This window comes from Pteronotus mesoamericanus, unplaced genomic scaffold (assembly GCF_021234165.1).
Source record: "Pteronotus mesoamericanus isolate MK-2021 breed Mesoamerican mustached bat unplaced genomic scaffold, CSHL_Meso_final contig_101, whole genome shotgun sequence".
Lineage (NCBI taxonomy): Eukaryota > Metazoa > Chordata > Mammalia > Chiroptera > Mormoopidae > Pteronotus > Pteronotus mesoamericanus.
This window is the reverse complement of record NW_026555001.1, coordinates 21,972,518-21,986,783: the sequence shown is the minus strand read 5'-3', so window position 1 is coordinate 21,986,783 and position 14,266 is coordinate 21,972,518. Positions and strand designations below refer to the sequence as shown.

At 46.9% G+C, this 14,266-nt stretch overlaps 1 protein-coding gene across 1 annotated transcript; it reads left to right on the top strand.

Moving 5' to 3' along the window:
• The first annotated feature begins 6,885 nt into the window (after nucleotides 1-6,885).
• On the top strand, nucleotides 6,886-7,467 carry MSGN1 (mesogenin 1). The gene has a single exon (XM_054566511.1). The coding sequence runs from the start codon at nucleotides 6,886-6,888 to the stop codon at nucleotides 7,465-7,467; it is 582 nt and encodes a 193-aa protein (XP_054422486.1).
• Nucleotides 7,468-14,266: the final 6,799 nt, after the last annotated feature.

Here is a 14,266-nt window from a genome sequence, read left to right as displayed (position 1 = left end):
TCGGCCTCTGGAGGGCTGAGAAGGGTCACCCAGCGCTCTGTGCCCTCCCCAGCTGGGATGGAGAAGAGTGGAACTTTCTCCTTAGGACAGCTTTTCCTCCCTTTCACCTTTCTGATCGCCCTGCCTTGCACCACCTTCCCATTTCTTTCAGTCCCACGCAAGCGGAGTGCACCGCTCCAGTGAGGACTCAGCGACCCTTAAGTCCTCTTTGTCGGTGACCCGCCACCTTTACAAGGGTGTTCCCCCACCGCACTCCTCCCTCTCTCCCTCCCTCTCCTTTCTTTATGTCTTTGTCTGCCTTTATTTTTAAATAAGTGAACTACTCAGATGCTTGGATTCAACTTGAGGGCAACTCTGAATTTTGAGTCTTTTTCCTCTATTCATGGACCTACTCAATCAGCCTTGCCTAGTCATTGCTTTTAAAATTTAAATTTTTCAATGAATAGCTTTTTAGAGTTTAGAAAATATTGACAACTCTAAAGAATAAGAGCATGTGCCAATGACTGAATGCTTACTGTGTCTGAGGATGGTTATCATGAAATTTCTTTACACATATTAATCATAAGAATCCTGTGGAGTAGGTACTATCATTATCCCCGTTTGACAAATAGAGAAGCTGAGACACAGAGAAATTAAGTCGCCTGCTTAAGGTAACATAGTTAATGAAAGTAGAGGGGTCCAGGTCTGAACCCAGGAACCCTGGCTCCAGGGTCTGTGCTTCTAGCCGTGACACAGACCGCCCCTTAAGAATAAGGTCTGATGCATGAAGAAAAAACGGCCTTCAATTCCTGTTACCGGAAACCACCCCTCTTAAACACTTCATCACTTTTCTATGAAAAAAATGTAATTGGATCAAAGCATTTTGCAATCCTGCTTATAAATTCTTAGTAGATTATATTTCCTATATTGTGTGTTCCTCATAAATACGATTTTTATCAACTACATAGTATTCTGTCACATGAAGAAGACATAGTTTAGTTTATATCATCACTCCTTTGTTAAGTCTTGAAGTTGTTTCTAATTTCACACTATGACAAATATTCTTGTGCATAACTTTTGATTGTAACTGTTCTAAGGTATAAAGGTCATGTGTCAAAGTTATTTTTAAGCCTCAAATGCATTCTAGAGACTTAAGAATGCTTAAGAAATCTAACCAGCTGACCCACAAGCAGTGTGTGTGATGGACCATTTCCTCACCTTCTTGCCAACATTGCCAATCTTGGAGGCAAAAAATGGCCTCTCCTTGTAGTTTCCATTTACATGCCTTTGATTACTAGCGAGATGGACATACTGTTCTATATTTATTACCACTTGTACTTCTTCTTTTGTGTGCTGTTCGTTCATGCCCTTGTTCATGTCCCCAGTGGTAGGCTCTTATTTTTCTTATCTTTGTGAGTTCTTCATAGCCACAACCTTTTGACCCCTGTTTGTGAGAAATATTTTCCCAAGTTTATTCTTTGCCTTGTGTCTGCTTTTTAGGTGCTAATTAACTTACAGATATGGAGATCTGAATTAAAAATGATCCCATGTAGAGGCCAGTGTTTCTGAAAATAAGCAGGCTTATCAGGCAGACATCTGACCAAAAACATTTTTAGTATTCATTTTACTACCAGGAGGTTCCGCATCTTAATCAGTGGCCTTGGAGAGAGGGCTGAAGTAACTTTGCACTTTTCTTCTTTTCAAGCTGGCAAAAACAGAGTGAAATCCTTCCAGAGCAGCCGCAGCGCAAGTTGCTTTCAACTTTTTTGGCATGGGTATTAAAACGCCACCCCAAATACCATTGGTAATAAAGAATCCAACTTAAAAGGGGGAGTAGGTGTAAATGTAACACATGAGGGTTTTTTGACTCTTGCTAGCCAGTTGCTGAAGAATCAGTGTTGAAGCCCGCCAAGCTGTTTCCCCTCCCTCGTCTGTGGGGAAACCCAGGCTATTTGGGGCTAAATGTTGACACGAGATTTTTTTTGAACCGAGAGGAACTGCTCATATTCTCTTGGCAATAAGAATCATCCAGACATCCTGCCCTGCTGCTCTCAAGGGAGAATTAACTCCCACTTCCTCTGTTTATTACCCTAGTTCCAGCTCTGATGTTCCCCTGCCCCACACAGCACGTTCTCCTCTCTACTACCCCCCTCCCTGACCCCGTTGTCTGCATAACTGCCCATTTTGTGCAGACATGATGACTGGACCCCCTCCTTCTCTGCCATGAGCATATTTAGTCACATTTTCAAAAGAGAAGGAGGCTTATATTCTGATTAGAAACTGTAGGGTCCCACAGGCACATGGCTTCCTGTAAGTGGAGTATTTTTAGGGAAAGCCACTCTTGCTAGGCTTCCATCTGCGTGCATTCGGCAAAGACTTACACAGCGCTTGGCTGTGGGGTGGGTCGAGGGGCTAGGATCTTGAGCTCAGGTGGTCAGCATGCTTGAGGAGAAAGGGCGTTGTACAGATGTTTGGGACGGACAAGGATGCTCTTCCGACGTTGCTTAGCGAGGGGGATGGAGATACACACAGTTTCAGGGCAGGAGTCCCCCTCAGGAGGAATGGCTGCAGACGTCCACGAGGGTTTGCTCCTCCAGTTGTAAAAGGTTTCTGCAGTTTAGCATATTTATCTTCTATCTCTCAGCTCTCGGAGGGAGGAAGCCACATTATTTCATTTCTTTTTTTTTTTTTTCTGTTATTTTAATGCTTAGCCTGCGAAAATCATCTATTTGCACATCACATGATGCTTTGCTATTGATTTTTAGGAGGATTGAAACCAAAATATTACTCTTTGGCTTTACAGTGAACCTCAGGTTCAAACCAGGAGAGAGCCAAAACTTGCATTATTTCCCTGGCTTGTTGGAAGAGTAATGGCAATGATATGAAAGTAACATATGCACTGGCTTTGCTAAAACTCTCACAGCTTATAACACAGGGGCTCTATGTCAGTAACCAAGTAGGATATTGCTACTTTTATTTCTCTTTACAAGCTCAAGGACATAGGAAGATATTACATTGTAATTAGGTGTTTCCTTTTCACATATCACACACACACACACCCACTTTGCCTCACAGTTATCTATTTGTTGGTTGCGTGTTAGACGCCAAGATTGTGTGATGGTGTGACTGGGTGCGGGTTTTTCACTTACTCCTAACCGTGTTCAGACACTGGCTCTACCCCTTGTCCGGCAGGGGCGCTCAGGCCAGGGGCTGCATTGGCCAGTGAGGTTGCCTGGCTGTGGCTGGGAGCAGGGACTGCAGAGGGTACGAAGGTCGGGGGTGTGAGACCCTAATGGCCAAAGACAGCTACTGAAACCAGGGCACACTGAGTGCATGAGGAGCTCAGAGCTGGAGGCCGTGAAGGCAGGAAGTGGGTACCTGCACCTGACTCTGCGTGCTCCCCCCACAAAGGTGTTGGGTGAGCTTGTGGCCTTGAAAGGAGAAGCTGTGTTCGTTGAACTTGGGCAAGGTCCTTAGCATCTGAGTTTCGCTTCCCCTCTTGTAAGATGAAGATGCTGCCTACCTTCCTCAAGTGAATGGAGGATTGCCTGAAACCGTGTACTAGAGGCCCCTGTTGGTAGCACCTAACACAGAATGAGGGCTATACGTACTCTGAAAAAGGGAAGTGTTCTGATTGTTATTAGTGCATAAAAGTGTTTTATTGGTGAAAGAATAAGATATATTTCTAAAACTTTCAATTATAGGAAAATATGCCTACCTATCAACCTTATCTGCTGTTTCATAAAGATGATTGCATTGGCCCCAAGCCAGGAAAAGCACTAGAAAGTGGCTGGGGAGACAGATGCCTTCTGTTCAGGAGCTGTGAACCCAGTGTCGTAAAACAACCTGAGGGCACGAACAAGGGCCCCTTTCAAAAGCCTCCCTCCCCGCCTCCTCCCTCCTGACACAGAATCATTCCCTGGAGCCTGGCCCCTCCACTTTTTAATCATGACTTTGAGCAACTTTGTCTCCTTTTCCAAACCTCTGTTTTTGCCTTCTGTAAAATGGGAACCAAAATGATACTTTCTTTAAAGGATTTTCTTAAGGTTTCAATGGGGTGCATCATCCAAAGCACTTGGCGCTGCCTGCGCCCGCGGAGATTACTGCTCTCCCCGGCAGGATGATGCGGGGGCGGCGGGCCAGGGGCAGCTCTGCAGATCTCACGCCCGCAGGCTCTCCGGAGAGCTAGGCCGACCCACCCGCGAGGCGGGCAGAGAGGAGTTACGTGGGTGTGGTCCGTCTCACCATCTCTTTTAGGGATGAGGACAGAAAGTCTAAACCCACTGCATCCTTTCAGCCCCTGCAGTGCCAGGACACTGGGCGATCTCAGGTGCTCTGTGGCCACTGGCTACGTGATTGAACGGTACCAACCAGTCCGTCTTCCCATTCTTACTGAGTTCCAGTTAAAGCCGGGCTTCCAGAGCCCCCGAGGGACCATCACGCGGATGCCTCCCGCCGGGCTCAGGTGTGTCAGCCAGTGGTTAAAAGCCGGGCATGAACCCTGGGCTTTCAGTCATTAGGCATGAGCTCTGGGGTCTAAGGCAAGCTACCTAAGCCCTTGTGCCTCAGTTTCTGCTTAGCATGACAGGACTGGTGATAGCTCCTGCTTCCTAGGGTGTTGCAAGGATTAATGTGACTGCACCTGTGTTAAGCACCTGGCGTAATATCTGGAGCAGCCTTGGTCTCCGGGTCTCTAATCGACGGCCCCGTGCTCCGCTGTGCTGCCCCGCCATTTCCACAGAGCGGCACCGGACGCCTCCCTGGGACGAGCAGGATAAATGCCGGGCTGGTTCTGGTTTATTTCTTACCGGACAAACATGGACAGCAGGTGGTTTCCTTGTTCTAAGAACAGGCTTCGCGCCTAGTGAGGCTGCACAGCAGAGGCCAGTGGCGCGGGAGCCAGAGCCTAGCGGGTCATCTCGATCCTGGGGACAAGAGCAGAGCCTCCATCTATTGAAGGCCTACAGTGTACCAAGGATTTGGCAGATACTGTCCCCTTTAGAAAATAAAACTTCTGAAAATAGAAGTTTAAGAAATTAGTGATTTTAGAAGGAAAGTATAGGAAAAGAAAAAAGTTATGGCATCTGAGAGCAGGAGAATATTCTACGGAAATCTGTGAAGTTTAGGATGAGGACGGAAAGGCTCCTCTGACAGTGGCTGCCACACCTACCTCGGGTCCACTGAGGGCCCCTTCTTCTTGAGTCACATTTAGGTCACCTACCTTTACTACAACCAACTGAAATAGAAAGAAATGGTATTTTTTGAAGGTGAACTTCCGGGTGTTACACAGGATCTTGGCTTGACCAGGGAAATTATAACTGAATCTTTTAACCTCTTAGAGCCTTAGTACTTTCATCTGTAAAATTTTTTTTTAAATAAAGATTAATTAATATCTATGTAAATTTACTTGAATAACATCAGCAGTTTCTAGGCTTCCCAATAAGAGCTGAAAGAAAAAGAAGAGAAGGGGAAAGGAGATGAAATCACTTATTATATTTATTATGTTTTATTGATGTTATTATTCTGCCAGATAGGGTCAAGGGTCCTTTAGTTAATGGCAAAATTAAGAGGATTCCTCATCACAGATTGCCTGTGTGAGCTGCTTCTTCCCTGAGCCTACCTAATTAAAAAATACCACCAACGTTTTAATTAGACCATTGTCATTTCTTTTCCGTAATTGCCAAGGGACCTTAAATAACCATGTTCGAGGATACGCTGATGTTACTCTGAAATGTAACCCACTGTGCTTCTGATGTGAATACTAACTTGCAGAATTCGTTACATGGAGAAGAAGTAATGTTCATGGGACAAATGGGGACTCTGAGGCAACCTTTTTCAAAACGCAGGGCTCCTCTTTCTCAGAGCATGTAGGAAGTAAAGCAAACTAGCAGGACCATCCAACTTAACACATCTGCGGCATTTGGAGCTATGGTGGGGAGAGCTGGCAGGCTCCCCAGCTAACTTCACACTTGGATATCCATTTCAAAAACAAGGTGTGACTCTGCAGCTGGATTTAAAAAAAAAAAAAAAAAACAAAAAAACCTTCAGAAGGCTGAACGGCAGGTACGCTACAAACGCTACAAACTCCCTGCCTTAAAGGAGTTTTCTCTTTCCTGGCTTCCGATTGCTGTGACAAATCTCAACCTGCTCCGTTACAGTAAGGGCTTTAAGCTTCTGGAAGGATGTTTCCCACTTGTTAAGGCTCTGGATTTACTAGAGCTGCTGGCCTTTGTCATTGGGACTGTAGGCTTGTCCGTACTCTACAAAACCTAGGGAAATTTACTAGAGAGGGAGGCAAGGAGGAGGCTGGTATCCACGATGTGTCCCCTGAGTCCCCGTTTCCCAAAAGCCCTATGAAGTAAGGGTTTATTGTCTGCGTTTGACATAGGAAGGAATGCGAGCTTGGGTGGGGTCCCTCCTCCCCGCACCACGCTGTGTCTCCAGCAGCGCACCCCATCTGCTTTCAAAGTCTAGGTGGTCTTGGTGGAGGGGATGGGCCCTCTGGGGCATTGCTACTCTCCACCAGGCCCCTGGCCACCACCTCCTGGCTGTGGATCGCCCCAGGTTTGTTTTCTTTGGCTCCCTCTTTAATGAGTTCCACAGGACAATGCTAAGTCTAGTTATGCAGCCTTAATTGGTTTAGTTACAACGAGATAATTCCTTTTTTCTTCTCCTGGAGGCCTTTCTGTTTAAAGCCATTTTAGCTGGAAGATGCTAATTATCAACGAGGAGAAAGTGACACCTGAAGAGTTCATCTTCCATCTTGGTCCTTGCTTCCTACTTTGAACTCCCTCTTTCCCACTTCATCACTTGTCCCCACCGTCATAAAAGGGAGCTCTGCCTGGTCCGGCGGCAGAACTTTCTCACTTGCCAGAGAGTCGTTCTCTCCGCAGCTGTCTCGCAGGCATGGCCAACCTGCGCGACACCTTCCTCAGCCTGGAGGACGGCCTGGGCCCCTCGGACAGCCCCGGGCTGCTGTCCTCCTGGGACTGGAAAAGCAGGGCAGGGCCCTTTGAGCTGAGCCAGGCCTCCCCGACCCCGAGCCTCTCTCCAGCCCCATCGCTGGAGTCTTACGCTTCTTCTCCCCGTCCGGCTGTGGCTGAGCTGCCCTGTGGGCACGGAGGTGCCAGCCACGGGGGCAGCGAAGCCTGCAGCGGCCATGGCACCGGTGGCCTGGTAGAGGTGGACTACAATATGTTAGCTTTCCCACCCGCTTACCTGCAGGGCGCTGCTGGCCCCAAAGCCCAGAAGGGCACCAAAGTTAGGATGTCTGTCCAGCGGAGACGGAAGGCCAGTGAGAGGGAGAAGCTCCGGATGAGGACCTTGGCGGACGCCCTGCACACTCTCCGGAATTACCTGCCGCCTGTCTACAGCCAGAGGGGCCAGCCGCTCACCAAGATCCAGACGCTGAAGTACACCATCAAGTACATCGGAGAACTCACAGACCTGCTCAACAGCGGGAGGGAGCCGCGGCCGCAGAGCGCCTGAGGCCCAGGAGCCGCACAGAATGGCCCAGCTCCCTGGACAGCCAGCACACAGTCATGTTCATATAGCAAGCCTGGCAACCTTGCTGTCAGGAAAGGGCTAAGGGAATTCCCGTGGGACTTGGTGAAACTGCCAGAAGAGCAGGTACTTTGCCTCCAGTTTTCCCATGATTTCTCAGGAGTCTTGCTCTTCACAAAGAGACAGATTAGTGTGCCTTTCTCTGTCTGTTCTAGTTCTTTGAAAGGATCAATGACTTTAAGTACAGTTTTTCAAATAATGTCAAATTGTTTCAGTTCATCTTCTCTCGTCTTCCCTCGCCTTGTTGGCGGTGGGAGCTTTCTTTCTGTTGTTAACTAAGCCTATATTTTGTACAGGATTTAGTGTGACGCCTGGATTCTTATTTAGAAAATTCTGTGGCAAGTAAAGGACTTAAGTGCTCCTGTTTGTGTGTGTGTATGTGTGTGTGTGTGTGATCAAAAGCATGCCTTTACTTGCACAGGGACCCCAAAATCCCTTAAATGCAGCAGGAAAGAGTGTCATGGTAAATAGAAAGTCACAGGCAGACAGGCTATAGTAAGACTGAGTGACAAGCCTAAAAGGCCAGCTAACCTCCTCTCTCAGGGAAGGAAAAGAAGGCTGTGAGCCTGGTGCAGGGAGTGGGCTTGGGTTGGAGGGGCACTTAGGACCACCGGAGAGGCCTGAGGCAGGGCTTTGAGGGCAGGAGCCCCCTGTGCCAGGCCCGGTGTGAGTACGCCTTTGCCGGATCCTGTCCTGTACTCATTTCTCGAGGGAAGAGATTGGTTTAAAAAGAAAACCAGGCTGTTTTAATTCTATAAAAAAGTGCAAGGGTCAGGATTAGAACTCAAGTCTACCTCTAATCCCTCCAGAAACATTTATTTCTTCACCCACAGCATTTTTCCTTCCTTCTGAGCCCCCAGTCTCCCCACATGCATCCATACGCAAACATACACCCCCCTTCCCTGTGCCTTGTCTTAGGGGGTCACTGAAGCACCCTCGGTTTGGCTAACCTCATGGCACATGGCATCAAAAAGAGAGTTTTGAATGAAGGAGGTTCTCAAAAACTAGTAGGCTTTAAGGCTGAATATTTTCCCTCTCTAATAAGCATTTGTATTTGTTTTTCAATGTTTATGTCTCCTGTATATATATATTTTTCTATTGATGGTTATTCTTCTTTTTCGTGCTAAACTACACAGGCAGTAGAGATAGTCACAATGTCAAGATTCTCTACTTATTCCTTTGTATAAAACATGCAAAGAAATATAGGCATACATACATTTTTGAAGAATACCTTTAATTCTGTAGTTGCCTTTTTTTTAAACTTGGCAATACATCGTAAAAGACCTTCCAAATTAACACAAGTCAATCTGTAATGTAAGTGCCATTATTAGCTTCATCTTACAGGTGAGGAGATGGAAGCACAGCCCCACCCTGCGCCACCCACGTGAACCAATAGGGGAGGCGGACGTCCAAACGGTGTTCCCCAGCCCAGGTCCTGCATAATTGTGTGTAATGAATCCCCTTTTGAATAATATTTAGGTTGTTTTTAGTGTTCTTTCATTACTAAAAAATGCTTTAACAAGAATCACAGACAACTGGTTTTATACACTATTTTAATTAGCCTGAAAAATTTCTAGAAATGGAATTCCTGGATCAGAGTGCATGCGCATTTTAAAAGTTAAATAGATTCTGTTAGGTGACTTTTATAAAAGTTTGCAGCTGTTTACCCTCACTCTAACATTATGTGATGGAACCAGCCCCACGTTCCCACTGGGTATTCTCTTCTGAACATTTTTAATGGATAAAAAATGGTTATGTTATGGTGTTAATTTTAGTCTCCCCATGTACTATTTGAGATGGTGCATCTTTTTAAGTTTTATGTTACTGTTGTTTATTTTGGTTCCTTTTTTATATCTTACCAGTTTATGTTCTTTGTCATTTCTCTACTGGTTATGTACCTTCTTGTTAATAATTTGGGAGAGTTCTTAGTACATTATTTGTGTTAAAAGTATTTCCTTCCAATCTATCATTTTGTTATAATCTTTGTTTACGGTGTCTTATGTTTATGATTTTAATTTGATATCTTTTCCTCTTTGAAGCTTTTCACTTTTTATATGATCAAATCTCTTCTATGGCTTATGTATTTCTTTCCTTGGCTTAATTCTTCCCAGTTCCAAGCCTATCTAAATGTTCAGATTTTTGCAAATATTTTTGTAATTATCTATGGCTCTTTAGCATACTTGCATTTATTTGTCTATTTTTGTGCATAGAAGGAATCTAACTTTATTTCTGATTAGTGTTTTTATAACTGAAGAATATCTTGTCATCGGCGGGTCGTGTGTGGTGGACACAGTTGTTAAAATGTCATCTCGTATATACAAACCTTCATCAACTTCTCATATATTTGTTGGTGGTGTTTTAGAGAAGAAATTAGAAAATGTTGGTCAATATCAAGATTTTCTCTAAGGTGCTTTACCCTATGCATGTATAGCTGTTCATGTGAGAGTATGTGTGTGTGCACGTATGTATTTGTATCTATGCGTGTGATGTTTCATGTGCTGGAGGAGGAGGATCAGAAAGGATAGTAAAATGGGGAAGGGGGTGTTTAGCCTTTGATCGGCTCTTAGATCAATTGTTATCTTCCTTGCCATTTTTAAAAGAGCAAAGAAACCCAAACTCTCTTGACTTTTGATTTTTTTCAAGTTCAAGCATTACAAATAGTTTATAAATAGCTTGGGTGATTTTGGTTGTCCTGGGGACTAAATACTGTGGATGGGTTAGGAGGCTGTGTCCCCACTCTTAAGAAATCCAGGGAAGCTACAGACTCACTGACTAGCTGGGCTCGCCTTCAGGACCCCTGCGGTGCCCGGGGGAGGGGAGCCATCTGGGAAGCCAGGAGGCGGACACAGCGCCCTGGGAGAAGGCCTGTGGCCCAGGGCTTTGCCAGGTGAACACCGCTGCCCTCTGCACCTCTGCCTTCTGCACCTCCACAGGCCTCTGCAGATTGCGGGGCCAGCCCCTGGCCTGTCCGGGAGAGGCAGCGGTCCGTCAGCCTCGGATCGTAGCAATCCCCAATGAAGTCACCTCCTTGTGGGGAAAATCGCTGGACCGGGTTCCTGATGCCTCTAGGGAGCCTGGAAAAGCAGTTCGCCTGGATGCAGCTCCAGGGTAAGAATAAGTCACTTCTGGTGCTAACATAGGGAACCGCAATTTGTATGTGTTCAGTGTGCTCTGGTTGGAATTTTTGTATTTTTAATTACACAGTATCCTCCTAACAGTGGGCCTTACCAGTCCTAATCGGTGGATGAGGAAACAAAGGTTTAGGACAGAGAAGCTGTGCAAAACCACGTGATTAGCTAGTGGCACAGGGCTGACTAGCTGGCTAGTGAGTTTGGCTCTCACTCCAAAGCTCAGGCCCTTCCAGGGAACTCTGCCGCTGTCTGTTGCTTCCAGCTGGCTCTGAGGATGCAACTTGCAACACCCGTGCCCTGCGCTGGGCATTAGGGGAGCATCCTGGGCAAACCCTCACCCTGAGGGCTTCTCTACCTTTTCTCTGCATCTCCAGCTCTGGGACCCTCCCTTCTTTCACCCCCCTGAGGCATTTCAGAACGGGCCATTCATCTTGTCCTCCAAATTATTTCTCTTTGAATTTCTGCCTCACCCCAAATATTTCCAGAAATTCCATTCGCTTCCTTGCTGGCGCCTACAGCCCTCATTAATCCACAGAGGAAACCTGACTTCACCTGTGTTCAGTAAGGTGCTCCGCAATTCACTCCGGGCTGAGGTTGCTTTGGTCCCGCAGTTTCAGCCATGTTAGCTAATTGGGAGAGAGGCCAGAGCAGCGGCGGGGAGATGGTCTGCAAACTCACCTCGCAACAGAATCACCCTTAGGTTCACGAACAGAGATTTTTAAAACAGCAGCAAAAGAAGATGTCCCGTTGGTGAGGTCCTGTTACCATGGTTCAGTAGGTTCTGTGCCTGCACAGAAGGGACACTTGGTTCCCGACAGTTCCCGCAGGCGCCGTGGCTGGGCCGTGACCCCTGCAGGCTCCACCCCTGCAGGGTGGTCTGCAACCAGCCTGGCTCACTCCTCCTGTCCTGCTGTGTTGCAGATGAAACGTTGAAGCTAAAGCAGAAAGCCCGGAAGGACTTGATCTTGATATTTTGGTTCCAGAAAGGCCCTTGAACTCTGAGGAGGGAGAGAGCAAATAACATTGGAGGAGGCTGGAAAAAGGTCAATTATTTGTTCGCTTCTTGGATTTGAAAACTATTAGCCCTCCCTCCCTTACCTCCCCGCTCAAGGTCTTCAGTTGAATGAGCTCTGTCGCCTTCTGTTTCCCTGTATTAGGTTAAGCAGGGATACGGGGGAAGGTGGGGCCCTGTGGGAGAGCGGAGAGGATGGGAAGCAGCGCCCCAGGCCCTTCCCAGCCGGGCAGCAACACTTGTGGGCGGATTGGTCAGCCGACTCAATCCGCCCACAAGTGTCAGGCTCAGGGCCAAGGGCTTTCTATACTTTTTTCTCCTTCATCTTGACCACTAACAATACGAGATGGCTATTATTAGCCCATTTTACAAATAAAGAGTTTCGGAGAGGCCACATCACCTCGCCCAAGGTCATTTAATTAGTGGGGGCCCAGGATTCTTCCCAGGTCTGCTGGACTCACTCCTCTGACGATACTGAGGTCTCCCTGCCAGAAAAGCAGCAGCGAACGGCGGTACAGAGGTCTTTGCGTTCCGGCCTTGGCCACTAGTCTGCGCTCTCGCTCTGCATTTATATTGAACAAACAACTCATTAGCATTTATGTAGATCAGGGCCGATTCTAAACTGTGTTACCCTTTCAACTCTTCTCCCACAAGGCCCGGAGCATGATCTGTTTCTCTCTCTCTCTCTTTCTCTCTCCCTCCCTCTCTCTCTCTCTCTCTCTCTCTCTCTCTCTCTCTCTCACACACACACACACACACACACACACACACACACACTTTTTAAAAAACAAATGTGGAAGTTTTGTAACTTTGGGGCATTTGTACGCCTCTGAAGGTATACAAAACCTGATTTCAGAAATTCTTGTTCTCAGGGACTACAGCTTATATGCCTTTTTTTCAGTTTCTTTTAGGCCCAAAGTGACAAAGTTAAAATGACAATACTTATAATAATAATAGTAACTAATATTTATTGTGTGCTTATTCTGGGTGAGGTACTGTTCTAAGTAATTTGCATGAAATAACTAATTTAACCTGTATGAAGTAAGAAATAACTACTTTAAAACCATCTGAAAGGCTAAAGTTGTCCCCATTTTATAGATGGGGAAACTGAGACACAGAGAGGCAAACACTTGATTCAAACCCCAGGCTGGCGTGGTGCACTGCTTCACCAGGTGTGCCTTTATATTGCTTTAGTGATTACAAAGCATTTTACATACATTATCCTGTTTAATTCTTACCTGTACCTCACCATAATGAGGAGTTACACCTATTTTACAGATGAGCACATTAAGGTTCATGATGACAACATATTACAACTATTAATAAATATCAGAGCTGGCACCAGATTCAAAATTTTAAACTCCTAATCTGGTTCTTTCTGGCTCAACTCTGTGGTCCCCTAGGTAAACTCCAGTCATGCCCTAAATCCTGCCTCAAAAAGCATAAAGACAGAACAAGGAAATGTGTCCTTGGAAAGTGGGTTTTGCATGGAATCTGTGTGAATTTTAAATCTAATCCATGCGCACACTCAAAATAACATCCGCAGGCAACATAGGGTGGTGAAAACCTGAGCCTTCAAAGAGAAGTTTATTCCCCTTCGTAAGTCAGACATTAACACCCCCAAGAGACCCCTGTCACTATGTTTACTACCTGTCTAATGACTTAGCAGAGAGAGCCGACGATATTTGAGGAATTTAAGTTCCAGGGTGCTCACAAACATCACAAAGCCTGGTGTGTTCTGGCGCAGCTGAGCAGTGTCCGGCCGTGGGCTGACACCGGCCACTGGGACAGCAAGCGGACATTGTGATGATGGCGGGAACCCAGGCCCGGGCGGACGGGCCGGACAGCAGGGAGACGGGCGGGTACGTCAGCTGGCCCTTCGACTGAGCTGGAGGAGGGGACGCAGCCACGCGCTGCCCACAGCCTCGTGAGGGAGAAAGCGGGGGAAGGAGAGGAAAGGAGACGCGGCTCCTTGTGGGACTCAGGGAAGGGGCCACAGAGGAGGTGGTGCTTGAAGTTGTCCTCCAGGCACGGGAGGGAGCCAAGGGCGTCCTGAGCAGAGGAACGGGCCCCTGCCAGAGCTGGGAGGTCTGAGAAAGCTCGGGGGCTCAGGGGTCATGGTGGTGGGCTTGGCGGAAGCACAGGCTGAGTCTGGAGGAGCAGGGAAAGAAAGAGGGACAGGCAAGAGGGGGCAGGAGGCTGCAGGCCTGAATGTTCTTCAGGCTCTGGGGAAACTGACTCAACCTGACCTAATGCGGGTGGTCACTTACCTGGGCTTCCACGCAAGCCCCAGCACAGAACGTGACACACACACACACAGAGCAACTGACACTGTGGTCCAGGCGGCTCCATCACTAGATACTCAAGTTCATCTTGTTTTACTTTTGTGATACTTCTCTACACACGCACAGGGGGGAAATCCAGTCTTCAGCAAATTTAAACACAAGTGACACTGTGTTCTTTTTAAACTTAGGTTACCTTGTTTAATCCTCACAATAACTTTCTGGGAGCAAAATGCAGCCTCTGTGCGTAAGGAATTTAAATGGAGTTGGGGGAGATAGGCCTATACCTAAATAAACAT

What these genes read in the sequence shown, in the direction of transcription:
- MSGN1 (XM_054566511.1), top strand. Translation starts at nt 6,886, where the DNA reads ATGGCCAACCTGCGCGACACCTTCCTCAGCCTGGAGGACGGCCTGGGC.